General features: G+C 64.3%; 3 protein-coding genes across 3 annotated transcripts; all 3 read right to left on the bottom strand.

Moving 5' to 3' along the window:
* Positions 1–1145: 1145 nt before the first annotated feature.
* SMIM24 (small integral membrane protein 24) lies at positions 1146–2507 on the bottom strand. The gene is made up of 4 exons (XM_017836997.1): positions 2201–2507; positions 1653–1770; positions 1509–1547; positions 1146–1294 (listed from the first exon to the last, which is right to left on the bottom strand). The coding sequence occupies exons 1-4, from the start codon at positions 2271–2273 to the stop codon at positions 1204–1206; spliced, it is 321 nt and encodes a 106-aa protein (XP_017692486.1). The 5' UTR covers positions 2274–2507; the 3' UTR covers positions 1146–1203.
* A 3639-nt stretch (positions 2508–6146) lies between these two features.
* Positions 6147–9818, bottom strand: DOHH (deoxyhypusine hydroxylase/monooxygenase). The gene is made up of 5 exons (XM_017837022.1): positions 9776–9818; positions 9022–9352; positions 8397–8473; positions 7993–8230; positions 6147–7266 (listed from the first exon to the last, which is right to left on the bottom strand). The coding sequence occupies exons 2-5, from the start codon at positions 9293–9295 to the stop codon at positions 6950–6952; spliced, it is 906 nt and encodes a 301-aa protein (XP_017692511.1). The 5' UTR covers positions 9296–9352; positions 9776–9818; the 3' UTR covers positions 6147–6949.
* An 875-nt stretch (positions 9819–10693) lies between these two features.
* LOC108508294 (putative nuclease HARBI1) lies at positions 10694–14105 on the bottom strand. The gene is made up of 2 exons (XM_017836980.1): positions 13923–14105; positions 10694–11919 (listed from the first exon to the last, which is right to left on the bottom strand). The coding sequence occupies exons 1-2, from the start codon at positions 14103–14105 to the stop codon at positions 10801–10803; spliced, it is 1302 nt and encodes a 433-aa protein (XP_017692469.1). The 3' UTR covers positions 10694–10800.
* Between the last annotated feature and the right edge of the window lie 1202 nt (positions 14106–15307).

Genomic DNA, 15307 nt, shown 5'->3' with positions numbered 1-15307 from the left:
TTTTTTTTTTTGTTGGGTTGTTTTTGGTTTTTTTTTTTTTTTGGTTGTTCCCCCCCCTCCCCTATGCAAAAAAGAGAAAAAAGAGACAAAAAAGAAGAAAAAAACAAAAAAGAAAAAACTGACACACAAAAAAAAGATTAAAAAAACGAAAAGGAAAAAAAAAAAAGACAAAAAAAAAATGTATAAAAATTAAACAAGCTATGCTTCAACTCCAGCTCGCCTCCGCCCTTCCTTCGCTGCCCCGGGAGAAACTGAGGCACGGCCGGGGACAGACCGGGTGTCCCAGCGGGGGGGTGAACTGGGGGACACTGGGATGTACTGGAACAAAGCTCTGCCTGGCAGTGGGCACCCATCGCCCCAGAGGGACGCCCACCCGTAGGCGGGCGGGGCTGCGGGGGGGGCAGGGAGGGGACACATGGGGACAGGGACACGGGTGGGGGCAGCCGTGGGTTCACGTGGGGGGTTCAGAGCTGCTGCCACCTCTTCTGCGTCGGGACCTTGGCCACGCGACGTCACTGTCTCGTGCGCGTGACGTCATCGCATGACAATAACGTCATCTCATGACAATGACGTCATCGCCCTCACCCCTAGGGCGCGAAGCCGCGCAGTCACCCCTCCTTGTCCCCATCGTCCCTGTCCCCAGGCGCTGCTCAGGACAGCCGAGGGGCGAGGCCGCCCGCCCCCCTCCAGTGCTCCCCAGCCCCCCGACCCCTCGGTGTCCGCCCTCGGCCCGGCCTTGTCGGAGCAGCGGCGTGGCCGGACAAGGTGTCTCGCCGTGCCGAGGTCGCTGAGGTCTGGCAGCTCGGAAACTGCCACTGTGCCCTGCCCCGGTGGCACCCGGGGGTGCCCCCACCGCCCCCCCAGCACCTCGGGGTGCAGAAGAGCCCCCTCCGCAGCGCGGTGACACCAAACGCTTGCCGCCGGAGCAGGCTGGGGACCTTTACTGGGCACGGCTGGGAAGAGGGCTGGGGGGGTCAGGGGGTCCCGCTACGGTTCCCGGCCACCGCCCGCCCCCCCACTCCGCTCCGGCGGACGGAGAATCCATGCCGGGTCTTGGCCGCAGCCGGGGCGGCCGCGGGGCGGGAGGTGCCACCGTGGCCGCGGCTGCTTCCAAAACCCGGCGCGGAGCCGCACCCGCGGACGGGGTGAGGGCGCCGTGCCCGGCGACGGCGCCCCGGGGTGGGCAGTGGGGGCCGGGGGGGCTCAGAGGGGCGTGGCCTTGGATTCCTTCTTGCCGCCGCTCTCCTCGTCGCTGTCCTCGGCCGCCGGGTTGTCGTGGCTGAAGCGCTCCATCCTGCGGGAGGGAGGGAACGGGGGTCACGGCCGCCCCGACGGCACCGGCACTGCGGCCGTGCCAGGGGCACACGGGGTACCGCGGGACCACCGGGCCGCCACGGCACACCAGCCACCACAGCACCGCCGGCACGTGGCCACCCTCGGGGGGATCCAAGCCCCACTGGGGAGGAGGTCCCGGTGCCACCCCGCCGCCCCCCACAGGGCCGTGGTACCTGTCAGTCCCCTCGGTCTCCGGGTAGTCGCTCTCCTTCCTGCGAGGCAAGAGAGGGGCTGAGTGGTGCCCGGGGACAGCCCTGTCCCCACCCCATGGCTTCCTGCCACACGGCCCCCCTGCCAGCACCCCCCGGCCCCCCCACCTGCGCTTCCTGAGACTCCAGAACCGGTTAATGATCAGCACCACGAAGACGACGAAGAGGAAGACGACTACGACCGTGAGGCCCAGGAGCCAAGGCTGCAGCACCTTTGGGCCGGTGCCTACATGGCAGGGGAACGGGTACAGGGGATGGCAAAAGGTGGGGATGGGGACAGCTTCAGAGCAGCTCCATCCTGCAAGGGATGGGATCCCCCAAACCCTGGTACGGGGCTCCAGTTGTGGGGAGCACACTGGGGACACCAGAGGACATTGGCAGACACTCATCATTCCCCCCTTCCCACTATCCCTTGGGTGCCAAGGAAGCCACCTCCAACACAGCCCACCCGTGCCCGGCAGAGCGTGGGGGTGCCTGGCATGGTGGGGAGCGCTGGGGACAGCAGGCGGGTGCCCCCAAATCTTTCTGCTCTGCCCCCAAAAGGGTTGCTGCAGGAACAGACTGCTCCCACTGGGGAGGTCTCTCAGTTGCCTTGGGGTGGGCACGGCCACCCCCGCAGGCACCCCAGGGGCACGGGAGGGGCACAAGGCACCTACTGGTCTGTCCCCGGGCGGTGGCGGTGAGGACGAGCAGGACCAGGAGCGAGAGGGGCTGCGAGGGCCACGGCATTTTCGGGCACGGCTGGGTCCTGCTCCTCGAGATGAGCTCCTGTCCCCGCCGCCCTGGGCGTTGTCTCTGCGCCGAGGGCAACGGGCACCTTTATTGGCCTCCCGGGGACAAGTGTCACCAAGCGCCATAGAAACGTGACTCCCATCTCCCGTGGGAGGTGGCACCTCTCCCCTGGCTCAGGCACCTCGGGGACCACGGTGGTGCCCCTGTGCCCAGGACTGGGAACCACCCCAAGGGTTGGTGAGTGGACAGAGGAGGGGATGGATGGATGGACAGTAATGGGGGGGGTGTGAGAGGACAGACTGGTGGGTGGTGGGGTGGATGGGTGCCCATCCTGCCTGCTCCCCACTTCAGCCTCCCCTCTCTACCTATGGGGTGCCAATTCACCACCACTGGCAGCGCTGGGGCAGATCCCATGGGGGTGGGGCAGCACAAGGGGCAACGGGCAGTGCCAGGCCACTCCCAGCCCTTCCCTAGGCCTCCAGAGGATCCCAGTTCGTGCCAGGTGGACTCCATCCCGTCCCAAGGAGTGCCTGGTACTGTCCCCAGCTGAATATTAATGGTGTCATTGGGGAGACCACCAGAGCACAGGGGAAACTGAGGTATGGGGTGGCCAGCAGCACCCCAGGGATGGACAGGGGGTTCTGGCAGGACCACCCTGACTGTGGTGATTTCCTGAGGGTTGAAGGAACCTGGGGACACAAGGACAGGGGTCCCACTGCAGGGGTGGGGACAGGGGATCCAGCCCCAGCCTGGGTTTCAGGCGAGGGTGTGGGTCTGTATGACAGCCCCCATCCCCAGTGCCCTCACCCTGGGCCACAGAGAGGCTCACGGGTACTTTGCCCCCAAGACTGGCTTTGGAGCATCTGTGGGTGCCACTGGGCACAGCCTGGCAGTGCCAGGGCACCAAGGGGAAGGTGGGGCAGCATAGCCTTGGTGTCTGTCTGTCTGTCTGTCTGTCCGTCCCTCCCTGTGTGCCTGTGCTGATGTGGGACCCCCCGAAGGTGTTTGCATCCATGTTTCCATGTGCACGCCCATGTCTGTGCCCCCTGCCCACAAGTGTCTGTGCCCCCACGCCAGGGGTTTGCACTGCTGAGCACCCACCCTTACGCACCCACGTGTGTCCACGTGTGCACCCACACACGTGTCCCGCCCCATGTGCCCATGCCCAAGGGTGGCTTGGCTGTGCCAAGGGGTGCCGTTACCCCTGGCAAAGGCTCGGGTCCCAGCCCTGCCACTCCCCGTGCTGTGCTGGGCCAAGGGACGAGTGGGGCTGGGGCAGGCAGCTCTGCTGGGTGAGGACCTGGGGGGAGCGCTGGGGCTGGGCAGGGAGGAGGAAGCCATGGCAGCATCTGTGCTGTGACCTGACAGTCGGGCAGGGCTGTGGGGTCCCGCTGGTGGCAGGGGAGGTCCCCTGGCCCTAGAAGAACCTCTTCTTGGGGGAGTCAGCGAAGGAGACGGAGCTGCGTGGGGCCAGCAGTGCCAGCGGGACGTCCATGCCGGGCAGGACCCCGGCGCCTTCGCCCTCCACCTTCCGCTCCACCAGCACCTCGTCCTCCTCCAACCACTCCACCTCCGGCACGGTGCCCTCGGCCATCACCGCCTTCTCCTCCTCCGGCTTGGGCCCGAACGCCCAGTCTGCGGGGGCAGGGACGGAGCCATCAGCAGCACAGCCCCGCCGTAGCACAGGCTCCGGGCGGGGGGGATGCCCCCGCCCCCGGCCCCCCCCAAAGCCCGACCCCGCTCTGGGCAGCACTCACCAGCAAAGTCGTGCACCAGGTCCTTGATGAGGTGCCCCACGATGGCATAGGCCACCACCAGCACCAGCGTGGCCGCCATCACCAGGTACAGGACGTAGCGGGGCAGGCGGATGCTGTCCAGGGCCGGGGGCTTGTAGTCCACGTACAGCACCCCGTCCTCCTCGGGGGGGGACTGCAGCAAGTGCCGCGGCCCCCACACTCCCCCTGCCAGGGCCATGGCCAGCTCCCTCCACACCTCTGCCGGCGGCTCACAGGGACAGCGGTGTCCCCGTGGCCGGTGGCACTGCCACTCGCCCTCCGTGCCACGGGAGCTGTGCTGCTGAGGAGGAGCTTAGCGCCCGCTAATCCGGGCACAGCCCAGCTGCCTCAGCCTGGGGGGGCCACTGGGCTCCGACGTGGGTCAGGGTACCCCAAACTCCCTCTCTGGCAGCACCGCAGGTACCCCAATTTCCCTCTGGGAGTGGGGAATCACCTGCAGCTGGAGAACTCCTAAGGGCAGGGAGGGGGAGGGATGCCCGAGTCCTCCCCTCCCTCCCCCGGGCTGGGTTAAATCCCTGAGCAGGCCTCGGATCCCGGAGCAGATGGTGTGAGATCCAGGAGGACACGGTGCCCTCGGAGCCGGGAACTGATGGGCAGAGGGGATGGGGATGCAGCCCCAGTCAGGGGGGCTCCTGCAGGACTCCCTTCACTGGGTGGTGGAGCAGCCCAGGGTGAGGGGCTGTCACCTTTCCAGAGCTTCACAATGGCTGTCACACGTGGCAGCCCAGTGCCCAGTGTGCCCCCAGTGCCCAGTGTGACTCCCCCAGAGCCGAGCAGCCTGCAGGGGGGTGTGGGGTCCAGACATTCCCCAAAAGCGATTCCCCCCACACCCAGGAGGATGGGGTTTGGTCAGGACCAGCAGCAGCTTTGGAAAAACCCTTCCGAGCACAGGCTGGATAGAGAGGGGTGAAGGTGCTGGCAGATTCGGTGCCAAGCCAGGACTCAAGGCCCAGTCCTGCTCCACTCCAGCACCTCCCAGCTCTGCTGCACCAGGTCACTCTACCCAGATCTCAGCCTCAGAAATGCATTTCATTCCAATATGGGCTTAAAAGATGCTTGGGGGAGCAGAGGCAAACATTGTCACAGAAAGATTGGGAAACAACCCTGCACGGTCCACGTGAGTCACCTGTGGAAAGGCTGGAGATCAAGGGCTGGGTGATAAGTGGGAACAAACACAACAGCAGAAGCCAAGGAAATGTGCTGGCAGCGTGCCAGAGCCCGTGTGCCAGGAAGGGGACAGTGGAAATGATAACATGGCACGGGGGGGAAATCACTCATCCCACTGTCCTGGGGATGGAGATGGGCACAGGGACACCCCAGAGCCTGAAGTGCCAGCAGGGTGCTGCCCTCCACCCAGGGGCTATGGAGGGTGAGGGAAGGGGGACAAGAAAGCCCATAACAGCTGCTGAGTCCAAACAGTGTGAGAACACCAGGTGTCTGTCCCCAGTGCTGGGGAACGGAGGTTCAGAGCCCCCCACCCTCCATGTCACACACAGCTGACCCCGTCCACAGAAACTGGGCACGTGGGACTGACTTGCAGTGTGTACAAGTGATCAAAACTGGTCACATCTTGAGTAAGACGCCCTTCCCTGGGGTCCTGAACTGGGTCAGGCTGGGCCATGGCCAGCGCTGCCCTTTGGTTGTGTCCCTGAGCACCAGAGCCCCGGGGATGCTGAGCCAGCCACAGGGACTAAGAGGATTGAGCCTGGGAGTGACTTGCAGGGAGCCCTTGGACAAGGGGAAGAGCCAGCCATGCCCAGAAGGGTGCCAGGCCCTTGAGGCAGTGGGACCCACTGGCCCCTCTGCTGGGCAGTGCTGGGAGGGGGCTCCCGGGGCACCCCATGGGCAACATCCACCCTCCTCCCCAGGGCTGTGGGGTTTTACCCCACGCTACCAGGCACCCCACTCCCTGCTCTCTCCTTCCACCACAGCTGGACTCTGTTTGAAAGATCCTTTCCAACTTTGATGGTTCTATGATTCCATTACAGCAACCCCTGGGCTCCCCGCCGGGGTCCAACCCCGTGGCACTGGGGGCACCTCACACCTGGGCACAGAGAAATCACAGCTCCACTCACTGCAGCTCCCTGTGCCAGTGCTTTATTCCCTGCCAGCCCCCCGGCACCCAGGCTGAGCTGGCCACAGGGTTTGGGTTTGGGTGCCAGCAGCAGCCTCAGCCCCCCTGGCTCTGGTTACACATGAGGGGATGCCCAGGCAGGCTCTACCTCACCCTGCCCGCCCTAATGGCAGCACCATTCCCTGCAGAAAGAAAAAACAGCCAAATCTTCCCAACTTTGCCACGAAACAACCCCCATCCCAGGGCAGAGGCTGCCACAGGCTCAGCCCCAGCCTGTCCCAACAGGAGAGGCCAAACCCACCGTGGGGGCGAGGAGGGCCCCGGCTCGGCACCAGCACCGAGGGCAATTTAGAAGCATCCCAACACCACAACCCACAGAGCGGGTGCCCAAAGCCCATCTTGGCCCCCAGCAAAGCTCAGGTGGGGAGAACAGAGCCGTTTCACGCCGAGCCGACGTGGCAGCACCAAGGCAGAGCAGCCTCAAGCCCTGCAGAGCCACGGCAGGCTCCGACCTGCCGAGCAGAGCCCACCTGGTCCAAGCCCCAAGCCAGGCTGCGGGCAGGCAGTGCTGATCCTGGCAGGGAAAACAGGGGCAGATCCAGGAAACAGCGGCTGGTGGGAGGCAAGTAGCAGCTCAGCCTGGATTTGGAGCGAAAAGGTGGTTGTAGGTGTGCCAGAGAGAGCAAATCCAGTTCCTCCTCCACCTCCGCGCGGCAAAGCCGACAGGGGCGGCCACGGAAGCACGATCGGCAGCGGGAGGGGGCGGGGGGCAGCGTGTCCCCCCCGGCGCCCCCCGTGCAGGCTCAGGGGGAGGCCTGCAGCTTGCAGAGCCCGTCGGCGTACTGGAACTGGGCGCCGTTCTCGTACTCGTACATGTCCAGGGCCACCTGGCAGCTCTCGCGCACCACGCGCTCCCCGTCGCCGGCGAAGGCGCGCAGGGCGCGCAGGCAGGACGGCCGCGCGATGGCCCCCAGCGCCTCGGCGCACTCGTGCCGCACCATGGGGCTCTCGGAGGGGCTGCACAGCACGGCCGTGAGCTGAGGGACGCACGCCTCGTCCTGCAGCTGCCCCAGCACGTACCCGACCTCGTGGCGGAACAGCGCGCTGCCGCAGCGCAGCCCTGCGGAGAGGGGGCGGGGAGAGGGGGCAGTGAGATGAGGTGCCTCGATAGGAAGCTGGGGGATGCCGTGGGTCACCACCCCACCCCGTGGGAAGGGGTATCCTGCTCCTTGAGCCCAACCTTGCTCTGATGCCCTCCCGTGATGGCAGCACCCACCCCCCCGGCAGAGCTGCCACCCCCCGCCTGCCCCGGGCCCTGCCCCACCACACAATTTCCAGCAGGACTGGCAGCCACAGTCTCCAGCCTTCTGGGACAGAGCAGCTGGAGCAGGAGCTGACAGATCCTGTCTCACAGACCTGAAGCTCCCAGATGGCTGGAGAGCCTCATGCACTTCCCTCAGGCTGGGGGGTTGGAGGGCTGGTCCAAACAATTCCTGGGCCATGGAGACATTTACTCCCCTCTCCAGAGCTACTCCCAAACCCCAGCAGCCTCTGACTTTCCAGGCCAGGAGAGCAGGACCTCAAGACCCTGGGGCCAGGTCAGACAGGCTGGTCCCGGGCCATCATCACAGCCTGTGCCCTCCCACCCCAACCCTTTAGGGAAGGGGGTCTGGAGGGTGGCAAGGGGGCTCTGGGACACACCAGAGACCACCCAGCACTCTGCGATGTGGCAGGGGGGCAGCAGCTCTGGACACAAACATGTGAGAGCAGCTCTGGCAGCCCTGGACTTGGGAAGGGCTCATCCCAGATTAACCTGGACAGACTCACAGCAAGGACAGCCCCTCACCTTCGGCCAGTGCCAGCACAGCCTCCTGGCCCCCCAGGTTCCGCAGGGCGAACATGGCGCGGTACCGCTCGAACAGCTCCCGGGACTCATCCAGGAGGGTCTCCCGGAGTTTGGCAACGTCCGTCTCCTCGGCGGGGGGAGCAGGATCCACGGAGAGGTACGGGCTGGTGCCTGGCTTCTCCTTGTTCTCCTGCAGCCACTCCAGCCTCCTCACAGCCAGCTGGCACGTCTCTGCCACCTGAGGGACGGGGACATGGCTCTGGCTTTGGGACAGCACTGGGAGGGCCCCAGCACGCAGCAGGATGGCACCACCCAGGGGCAGGGGCTGCCCAGGAGGGACCTGCCTCACCCTCCCAGACCAGCAGTGCTGCATCCCACGGGAAACGACCCCCCAGGATCCTCACCTCGACCACGGGGTCCTCGGAATAGCGTCTCAGGATATCCAGCACCTTGGGGTTCCCAATAGCGCCCAGGGCTTCACCTGAAAGAATGAAGAACAGGATTGGGGGGTCTCTATGAGGAGGACCCTGCTGTGTCCTCTGGCAAAGCCTTGCCCTCCTCTGAAATATGGACAACTGATCCCAAACAGGACAAATGAGGACACAGGCCTGACTGACAGATCCCAAATGGGACAAACATGGACACAGGCCTGACTGACCGATCCCAAGTGGGACAAATGTGGACACAGGTCTGACTGACCAATTCCAAATGGGACAAGTGTGGACACAGGCCTGACTGACCGATTCCAAATGGGACATAAGTGGACATAGGCCTGACTGACCAATTCCAAATGGGACAAACACAGCAGGAGGGAGCCTGGCCAAGAGGGAGCCTCCTGCGGAACAGGAGGGCTCGGCCAACCAGTCCAGCCAGGCCTGGCCAGAGAATGTGGTGAGGCATTCTATGACTCAGGGACTGACAGCCAAGCCGGACAAGGCCCCCATGAGCTTCTCAGTACAGGGGGGGGAAGCACCCCCAAGCCCCACTTGCCAGCCCTTCCCCGCCCCAGAGCCACAGAAGCTGCCGCACCTGCTTCGTGCCTGACCATGGGCTCCTGTGCCGTGTCCTCCAACACCTGGATGAGCACGGGGATGGCGGCCTCGTCCTGCATCTGGCCCAGGCAGAAGGCCAGCTCGTGCTTCAGCAGCGCCGAGCCGTCCCCGAAGGCGCGGCCGATCCAGCGCACGGCCGTGGGGCCACCCAGGTTCCTCAGGGTGAAGAGCGCCCGGAACCGCGCGGGCAGAGGCTGCGCCGCGTCCAGCAGCACGCGGCCGATGGCCTCCAGCTCCTGCTCCGTCACCATGGCGGGGGCACGGTCCGGTCACACGAAGTGCGCTGCGGGGGCTCCTCGGTCACCGTCCTGCGCGCGGGGAAGGGAGTGAGTCACGGGGAGCCCTCGCTGCCACCGGGTCCCGGTGAACGGGACCCCGGGGCCGGGGCTGAGCCTACAGCGAGTGCCCGGACCCGGGTTCACCAGATACCCAGGACGGACATGAATCCCCTGCCGCGATCGCGCCGGGCCGGGCCCGAGGGAACTGGAGCCCGAAGGGAGACACAGAAGGTCAGCGGGAAACAGACGGACTGGGGGGGGTCCCTGGAGGGTGCCGGGGGGTCCGGGGGTGACCAGAGAGGACCGGAGGGACTGAGGGGGTTCCTGGATGGTGCCGGGGGAGGTGTCTGGGGGTGACCAGGGAGGACCAGAGGGACTGGGGGCGTTCCAGGATGGTGCCGGGGGGGTCCGGGAGTGGCCGGGAGGTTCCGGCCGTGCCGGTGCCACACTCACCGCGCGCCGCCATGTTGCCGCTCCGTCACGTGACCGAGCGAAGGCGCGTGCGCAGCACGGCGCGGGAGGGAGCGCTGGCTCCCCGGCCACCAGGGGGCGCTGCCTCCCCCAGCGCCGCCATTTCCAGGGAGGCGGGTCCGTCCCGGCGAGAACCGGGATGGGGAGCGGCGGGGGGGGGGAGCGGGGGGAAGATCCGGGCAGGGGGACAGGGACCCCCCCCGGAGAAGGGCCGGGGGTGCTCCAGGCTGGGCAAAGCCCAGAGAGGGAGCAGGATGGGTAAATCCCTCCAGAGAGGGGTGGGGGGTGCCAGGCTGTGCAAACTCCTCTAGAGAGGGGCCAGGCTGGGCAAGGCCCACCCTGAGACAGACTAGGGTGGGTAAATCCCTCCAGAGAGGGGCCAGAGGGTGCCAGGCTGGAAAAAAACCTTCCAAGGGAGGGATCAGGGGCTGCCAGGGTGGGCAAACCCTTCTGGAGAGAGGCTGGGGGTGCCAGGCTGGGCAAACCCCACCCTGAGGGGAGCTGGGGGGTGCCAGGCTGGGCAGCCTACCCCACTTGCCCCAGGGTAGCACGTGCAGGAGTTCGTGGGTGCAGTTTCATTCCCTTGGCAAGTCACTGCTGCGCCTCTTCCTCTCCTTCCCCTCCCAGGTGTGTTTACGCAGCAGGTTTCGAACCTTCACAGGAGTTTTGCCTCATTTCAAGGCTCCTGCTGGTTTCGGCCCTGACGGAGGGCCCTCGGGACAGAGGAGAGGGAGATCCCCATTGCCTCGTCCGCTCAGCCACGATCCCCACTTTGCTCCCACAGCACACACCACACCACTCAGATCCTGGCAGAGAGAGCAAGGGCACAAAATACATTCCGCTGCCTGAAACCCACACAGCAAACCCGGCACGAGCACGACACGGCTGCCCCTCCCTGCCCCAGGCCCGGATGGTGCAGCTGGTCAGGCTGCAGTCCTGGCACCGCTGGGCCAATGTTTGCCAGAGTCTTGGAGCAGGGATGTGCAGGGATGTGCTGGGTGGCCCCATCAGCCCTCCCCGCAGCTCTCGAAGTACTGGCACATCAGCTCCCGCACTTGCTCGGCTCCGTTGTCCTCCATGGCAGCCGGCGCGGGCTGGCAGGGCTTGGGCAGCTCGGTGGGCTCGGCCCCCTCCAGCCACTCCTCATTGAAGGGGTTGTCGTGGGCCTCGCAGACGTTGTGCAGGATGCAGCAGGCCAGGACCAGGGTGGGCAGCAGCTCCAGGCTGCAGTCATCACACTTGAGGAGGATCTGCCAGCGCGCCTTGAGGCGCAGGAAGGCGTTCTCGATGACGCTGTGCGCCCGCCTCAGGCGGTAGTTGAACTGCAGCTGGCGCTGGGTGAGGTTCTCGTCCTCCTGGTAGGGCTTGAGGATCCAGTCCTGCAGGGGGTAGGTGGCATCGCCCAGCAGCACGTACTTCTGCGCCTTCCCCATGAAGTGCTTGGGAGGGTTGGGGCACAGCCGGCCCTCCTTGGCCAGCACCCACAGGCTGGAGCTCTCCAGCACCGCGCTGTTCTCCATGCTGCCCGGGAAGGCGGTGGACACGTCCCAGAACTGCCCCAGCCCGTCCACGGTGGCCTGTGTGAGGATGGAGTGCCAGCCCTGGCCGTTGCAGTAGTCGCTGGCGAGGCGCAGGGGCGGGTGGATGGGGATGTGCAGGCTGTCCAGCGCCCCGATGCAGTGGGGGAAGCCCCAGCGCGTGCGGAAGATCCGCACCATGTTCTCCAGCTCCTTCTCGCTGGGCAGCCGCAGGTAGAGCGGCTTCAGCAGCAGCACCACGGCGTAGCTCACCTCCCTCACACAGCTCTGCACCGTGGAGGGCCCCACGCCGAAGAGCGGGCTCAGGGTCTGGTACCCCACGTTGGTGGCCAGGTGCCACAGGGCCACGGCCACCCTCTTCTCCAGGGGCAGGGTGGGGTGGAAGTGGGCGCTGTGCGGGGCCAGCCCGGGCCGCAGCTGGTTGCAGACGTAGAAGAAGGTCTCCTTGGACATCCGGAACTTCTCCAGCCAGTCCTGGGGCCCAAACTCCTTCAGGACCACCCGCTCCCACCAGTCCGAGCTCCTGAGGCTGGGCCAGGCGCGGGGGTAGAAGCAGCAGCTGGTTCTCCTCCGGTGAGCGATCAGGAGCTGCAGGGGGAGACAAGAGGGGTGTGAGAGGGCACCTCCCCATCCCCACCCTGCACCTCACCAGGATGCCCCTCTGAAGACCACCCAGCTCAAGAGACCTGCTCAAGGCAGGGGGTGAGCCAGTGCCAGGTGGCCTGTGGTCCCAAGCAGACAAACGGTGGGTCAAATCTTCCTCAGAAACCCCACTGCAAACCCACCAGGCAGTAGTTGTGAGCCTGGACAAGACACCCAAGCACTGCAGACAAGGAGCTTTCTGAAAAAGTCCCTTTTCGGGGTGCCCGCTCCCCAAATTATATTTTAACCATTATATTTTAACTACCATTCCTGGATTTCCTGTGACCAAGGGAACTGTGGGCTCAGCCCCGATTTGGAAGGGGGAGCGAGCACCCCTCAGAAGTGGGAGTCATGATTTGGAAAGGAGAGCTCCTGGTCCCTCCACAGGAATTGGTTTTCTGTTATTAAATTCTAAAAACAACTTTAAGCTGAAAAGAGGTTTTTTCCCTTTCCTTGGCCACTGCCAAGGGCAGTGGGTCCCCCATGTTCCCCCTCCCAAGCTTGTCCTTGCTGCCCGGTATCACTTGTATCCCCAGGCCTTTTGTATCCCCGTCCTTTGTGTCCCCCACCTTTGATGTCACCCCTCCTTCATGTCCCCATATCCTCTGCATCCCCCATCCTCTGTGTCCAGGATCATGTCCCGTGTCCTTCAAGTCCTCTGTCCCTCATGTCCCCCCATCCTTTGTGTCCCTGTCTTTGTGTCCCACAGAGCCCCTGCATTCTCCATCGTTTGTGATCTGTGTCCATGTGTCCTTTCAGTCCCACATCCCATGTTTTGGGTCTCATATGTCCCCCACCCTTTGTGTCTCACTTGTGATGTCCCTGTGCTCCCCATCCTTCCCACCCCTGTACTTTGTGTCCTGCACCCCCTGCTCCCCATTTTCTGTGTCCCTGTGACCTGTGTACCTTTGTGCCCCACATCCCTCCTGTCCATGTGCTCCGTGTCTCACACGTCCCCCTTCCTATGTGACCTCTGTGTGTCTCCCAAATTCCCCCATCCCCCTTATCCCTATGACCTCCACATGTCCCCATATCCCCCCATTCTTTGTGTCCCTGTGACCACTCTGTGTCCCCCATATCCCCCATCCTTTGTGTCCCCATGTCCTCAGTGCATCCCCACGACACCCACATTCTTTGTGTCCCTGTGATCTCTGCATCCCCTGACACTCCCATCCTCCATGTCCCTGTGACTACTGCCTGTCCCCCATGTCCCCTCATCCATTGTGTCCCTGTGACCTTTGTACATCCCCCATGACCCCCCCATCCTCTGAGTCCTCACAATCTCCCCGTATTCCCCCATCCTTTGTGTCCCTGTGACCACTGTGTGTCCCCCCATCCTGCATGTCTCTGTGACCACTCCGTGTCCCCCACATTCCCCATCCTTTGTGTCCCCATGTCCTCAGTGTATCCCCTGTGACACCCCCATACTTTGTGTCCCTGTTCCCCCGTATTCCCTCATCCTTTGTGTCTCTGTGACCTCCGTACATCCCCTGTGACCCCCCATGCTCTGAGTCCCCACGATCTCCCCGTATTCCCTCACCCTTTGTGTCCCCGTGATCTCCCCGTATTCCCCCATCCTCTGAGTCCCCATGATCTCCCCGTATTCCCCCATCCTCTGAGTCCCCACGATCTCCCCGTATCCCCTCATCCTTTGTGTCTCTGTGACCTCTGTACATCCCCCGTGACCCCCCCCATCCTCTGAGTTCCCACGATCTCCCCGTATTCCCCCATCCTTTGTGTCCCCACGATCTCCCTGTATTCCCCCATCCTTTGTGTCCCCACGATCTCCCCGTATTCCCCCATCCTTTGTGTCCCCACGATCTCCCCGTATTCCCCCACCCTCTGAGTCCCCACGATCTCCACGTGTCCCCCGCATCCCCCCATCCTCCGTGCCCCCGTGTCCCCACGTCCCCTCCGGTCCCCCCCATCCCCGGCCGCGGCCCGGTCACCGTCATGAGCCGTTTCTGCCGCTGGCTGTAGTAGTGCCGGAGCCAGGCCCGCCGCTGCGGCCCGTCCCAGCCGCCGCCGCCGCCGCCGCCGGTGCCGCTGCCGGTGCCGGCCATGGCCGCCCCCCGCCGCCGCCGCCGCCGCCGGGCCAGCGCGCACAGCAGCACCAGGAGCCGCTCCCGCATTTTCAAATCGGGAGCCGGGGCCGCCCTGGAAGTGATCGGCCCGCGGGGTCACGGCGGCACCGGGGGCGGGACGGGGCGGTACCGCGGGGCTGTGCAGGCACCGCCATCCCCGCGGCCATCCCCATCGCACCGCCATCCTCATCCCTACCGCCATCCCCATCGCACCGCCATCCCCACCCGCATCCTCATCCAAACAGCACCGTACAGCCACCCCATCCCCAAACCCTTCCCCATCCCAACAGCACCCTACAACCATCCCATCCCCTTTCCCATCTCAACAGCACTGTACAGCCATCCCATCCCCAAACCCTTCCCCATCCCATCAGCACCATATAGCCATCCCCAAACCTTCCCCATCCCAACAGCATTGTACAGCCATCCTCATCCCCCAAACCTTTCCCATCCCAACAGCACCCTACAGCCATCCTCATCCCCCCCACACCACTATCCTCATCCCCAGTGCCATATCCCTCCCCACCACCATGCCCATCCCCACCACCATCCTCATCTCCATCCCCTGTCCCATCCTCATCCACATCCCCACCACTCCGCCCCACCATCCCCATCCCCACCACCATCCTCATCTCCATCCCCATCCCCAGTGCCATCCCCATTCCCACCCCAATCCCCACTGCGCTGCTGGGTCATACCCAGGCCAGCCCTGACCCATTCCCTTTCCACCACCAGGCCAGGCTGGAAAAGGGTCGTGTCCTTGCCCAAGTCCTTGCTTGGCTGGGGCAAGGACTGGCACCACGGAAACAATAAGAAACCCCCCAACAACAAAACCCCAAACCTGCCTTGGATTTGCAGGAAGGCTGGAAAAGATGGGGAAAAGCTCACCAGCCTTGACTGGGGCAATGACTGGCACCACTGTGACAAAAGAAAAGGCCCCAACCTCAGACAGGTAGTGCCTGAGCCCTGATGGTGCCTTGGGAGTGGTGCCCACTCTTCCCAAAGCCTGATGGGTTTCAGGATGTGCCATGGTGGGGGATATCCCACATCCTGAAGTCTCCTATGGCAATAGGGGGGATGCCTGCAGGGAGGCTGCTGGGCATCTCATGGCCTTAGCCAGGGGCTATTAAAAGGGAATCATCTTGAGTCCTGGGGGCTGTTTGGGGGCCACAATATGGACAGTGTCCAAAGGAGGGACACGGAGCTGGGGAAGGGTCTGGAGGGGAAGGGTCTGAGGAGCAGCTGAGGGC

This window comes from Lepidothrix coronata, unplaced genomic scaffold, assembly GCF_001604755.1.
Source record: "Lepidothrix coronata isolate B3197 unplaced genomic scaffold, Lepidothrix_coronata-1.0 Scaffold290, whole genome shotgun sequence".
Lineage (NCBI taxonomy): Eukaryota > Metazoa > Chordata > Aves > Passeriformes > Pipridae > Lepidothrix > Lepidothrix coronata.
Note: the sequence above shows the minus strand (reverse complement) of the source record. Positions and strands in the feature narration are given on the sequence as shown.

Coding starts and splice junctions, on each gene's coding strand:
- SMIM24 (XM_017836997.1), bottom strand. CDS start 2,273: ATGCCGTGGCCCTCGCAGCCCCTCTCGCTCCTGGTCCTGCTCGTCCTC. Junction 1,771..2,200: donor CACCGCCCGGGGACAGACCA/GTAGGTGCCTTG, acceptor CCTGCCATGTAG/GCACCGGCCCAAAGGTGCTG. Junction 1,295..1,508: donor GAGACCGAGGGGACTGACAG/GTACCACGGCCC, acceptor TCCCTCCCGCAG/GATGGAGCGCTTCAGCCACG.
- DOHH (XM_017837022.1), bottom strand. CDS start 9,295: ATGGTGACGGAGCAGGAGCTGGAGGCCATCGGCCGCGTGCTGCTGGAC. Junction 8,474..9,021: donor CATGGTCAGGCACGAAGCAG/GTGCGGCAGCTT, acceptor TCATTCTTTCAG/GTGAAGCCCTGGGCGCTATT. Junction 7,267..7,992: donor TGTGCTGGCACTGGCCGAAG/GTGAGGGGCTGT, acceptor CCCTCTCCGCAG/GGCTGCGCTGCGGCAGCGCG.
- LOC108508294 (XM_017836980.1), bottom strand. CDS start 14,105: ATGCGGGAGCGGCTCCTGGTGCTGCTGTGCGCGCTGGCCCGGCGGCGG. Junction 11,920..13,922: donor GGCAGAAACGGCTCATGACG/GTGACCGGGCCG, acceptor CTCCCCCTGCAG/CTCCTGATCGCTCACCGGAG.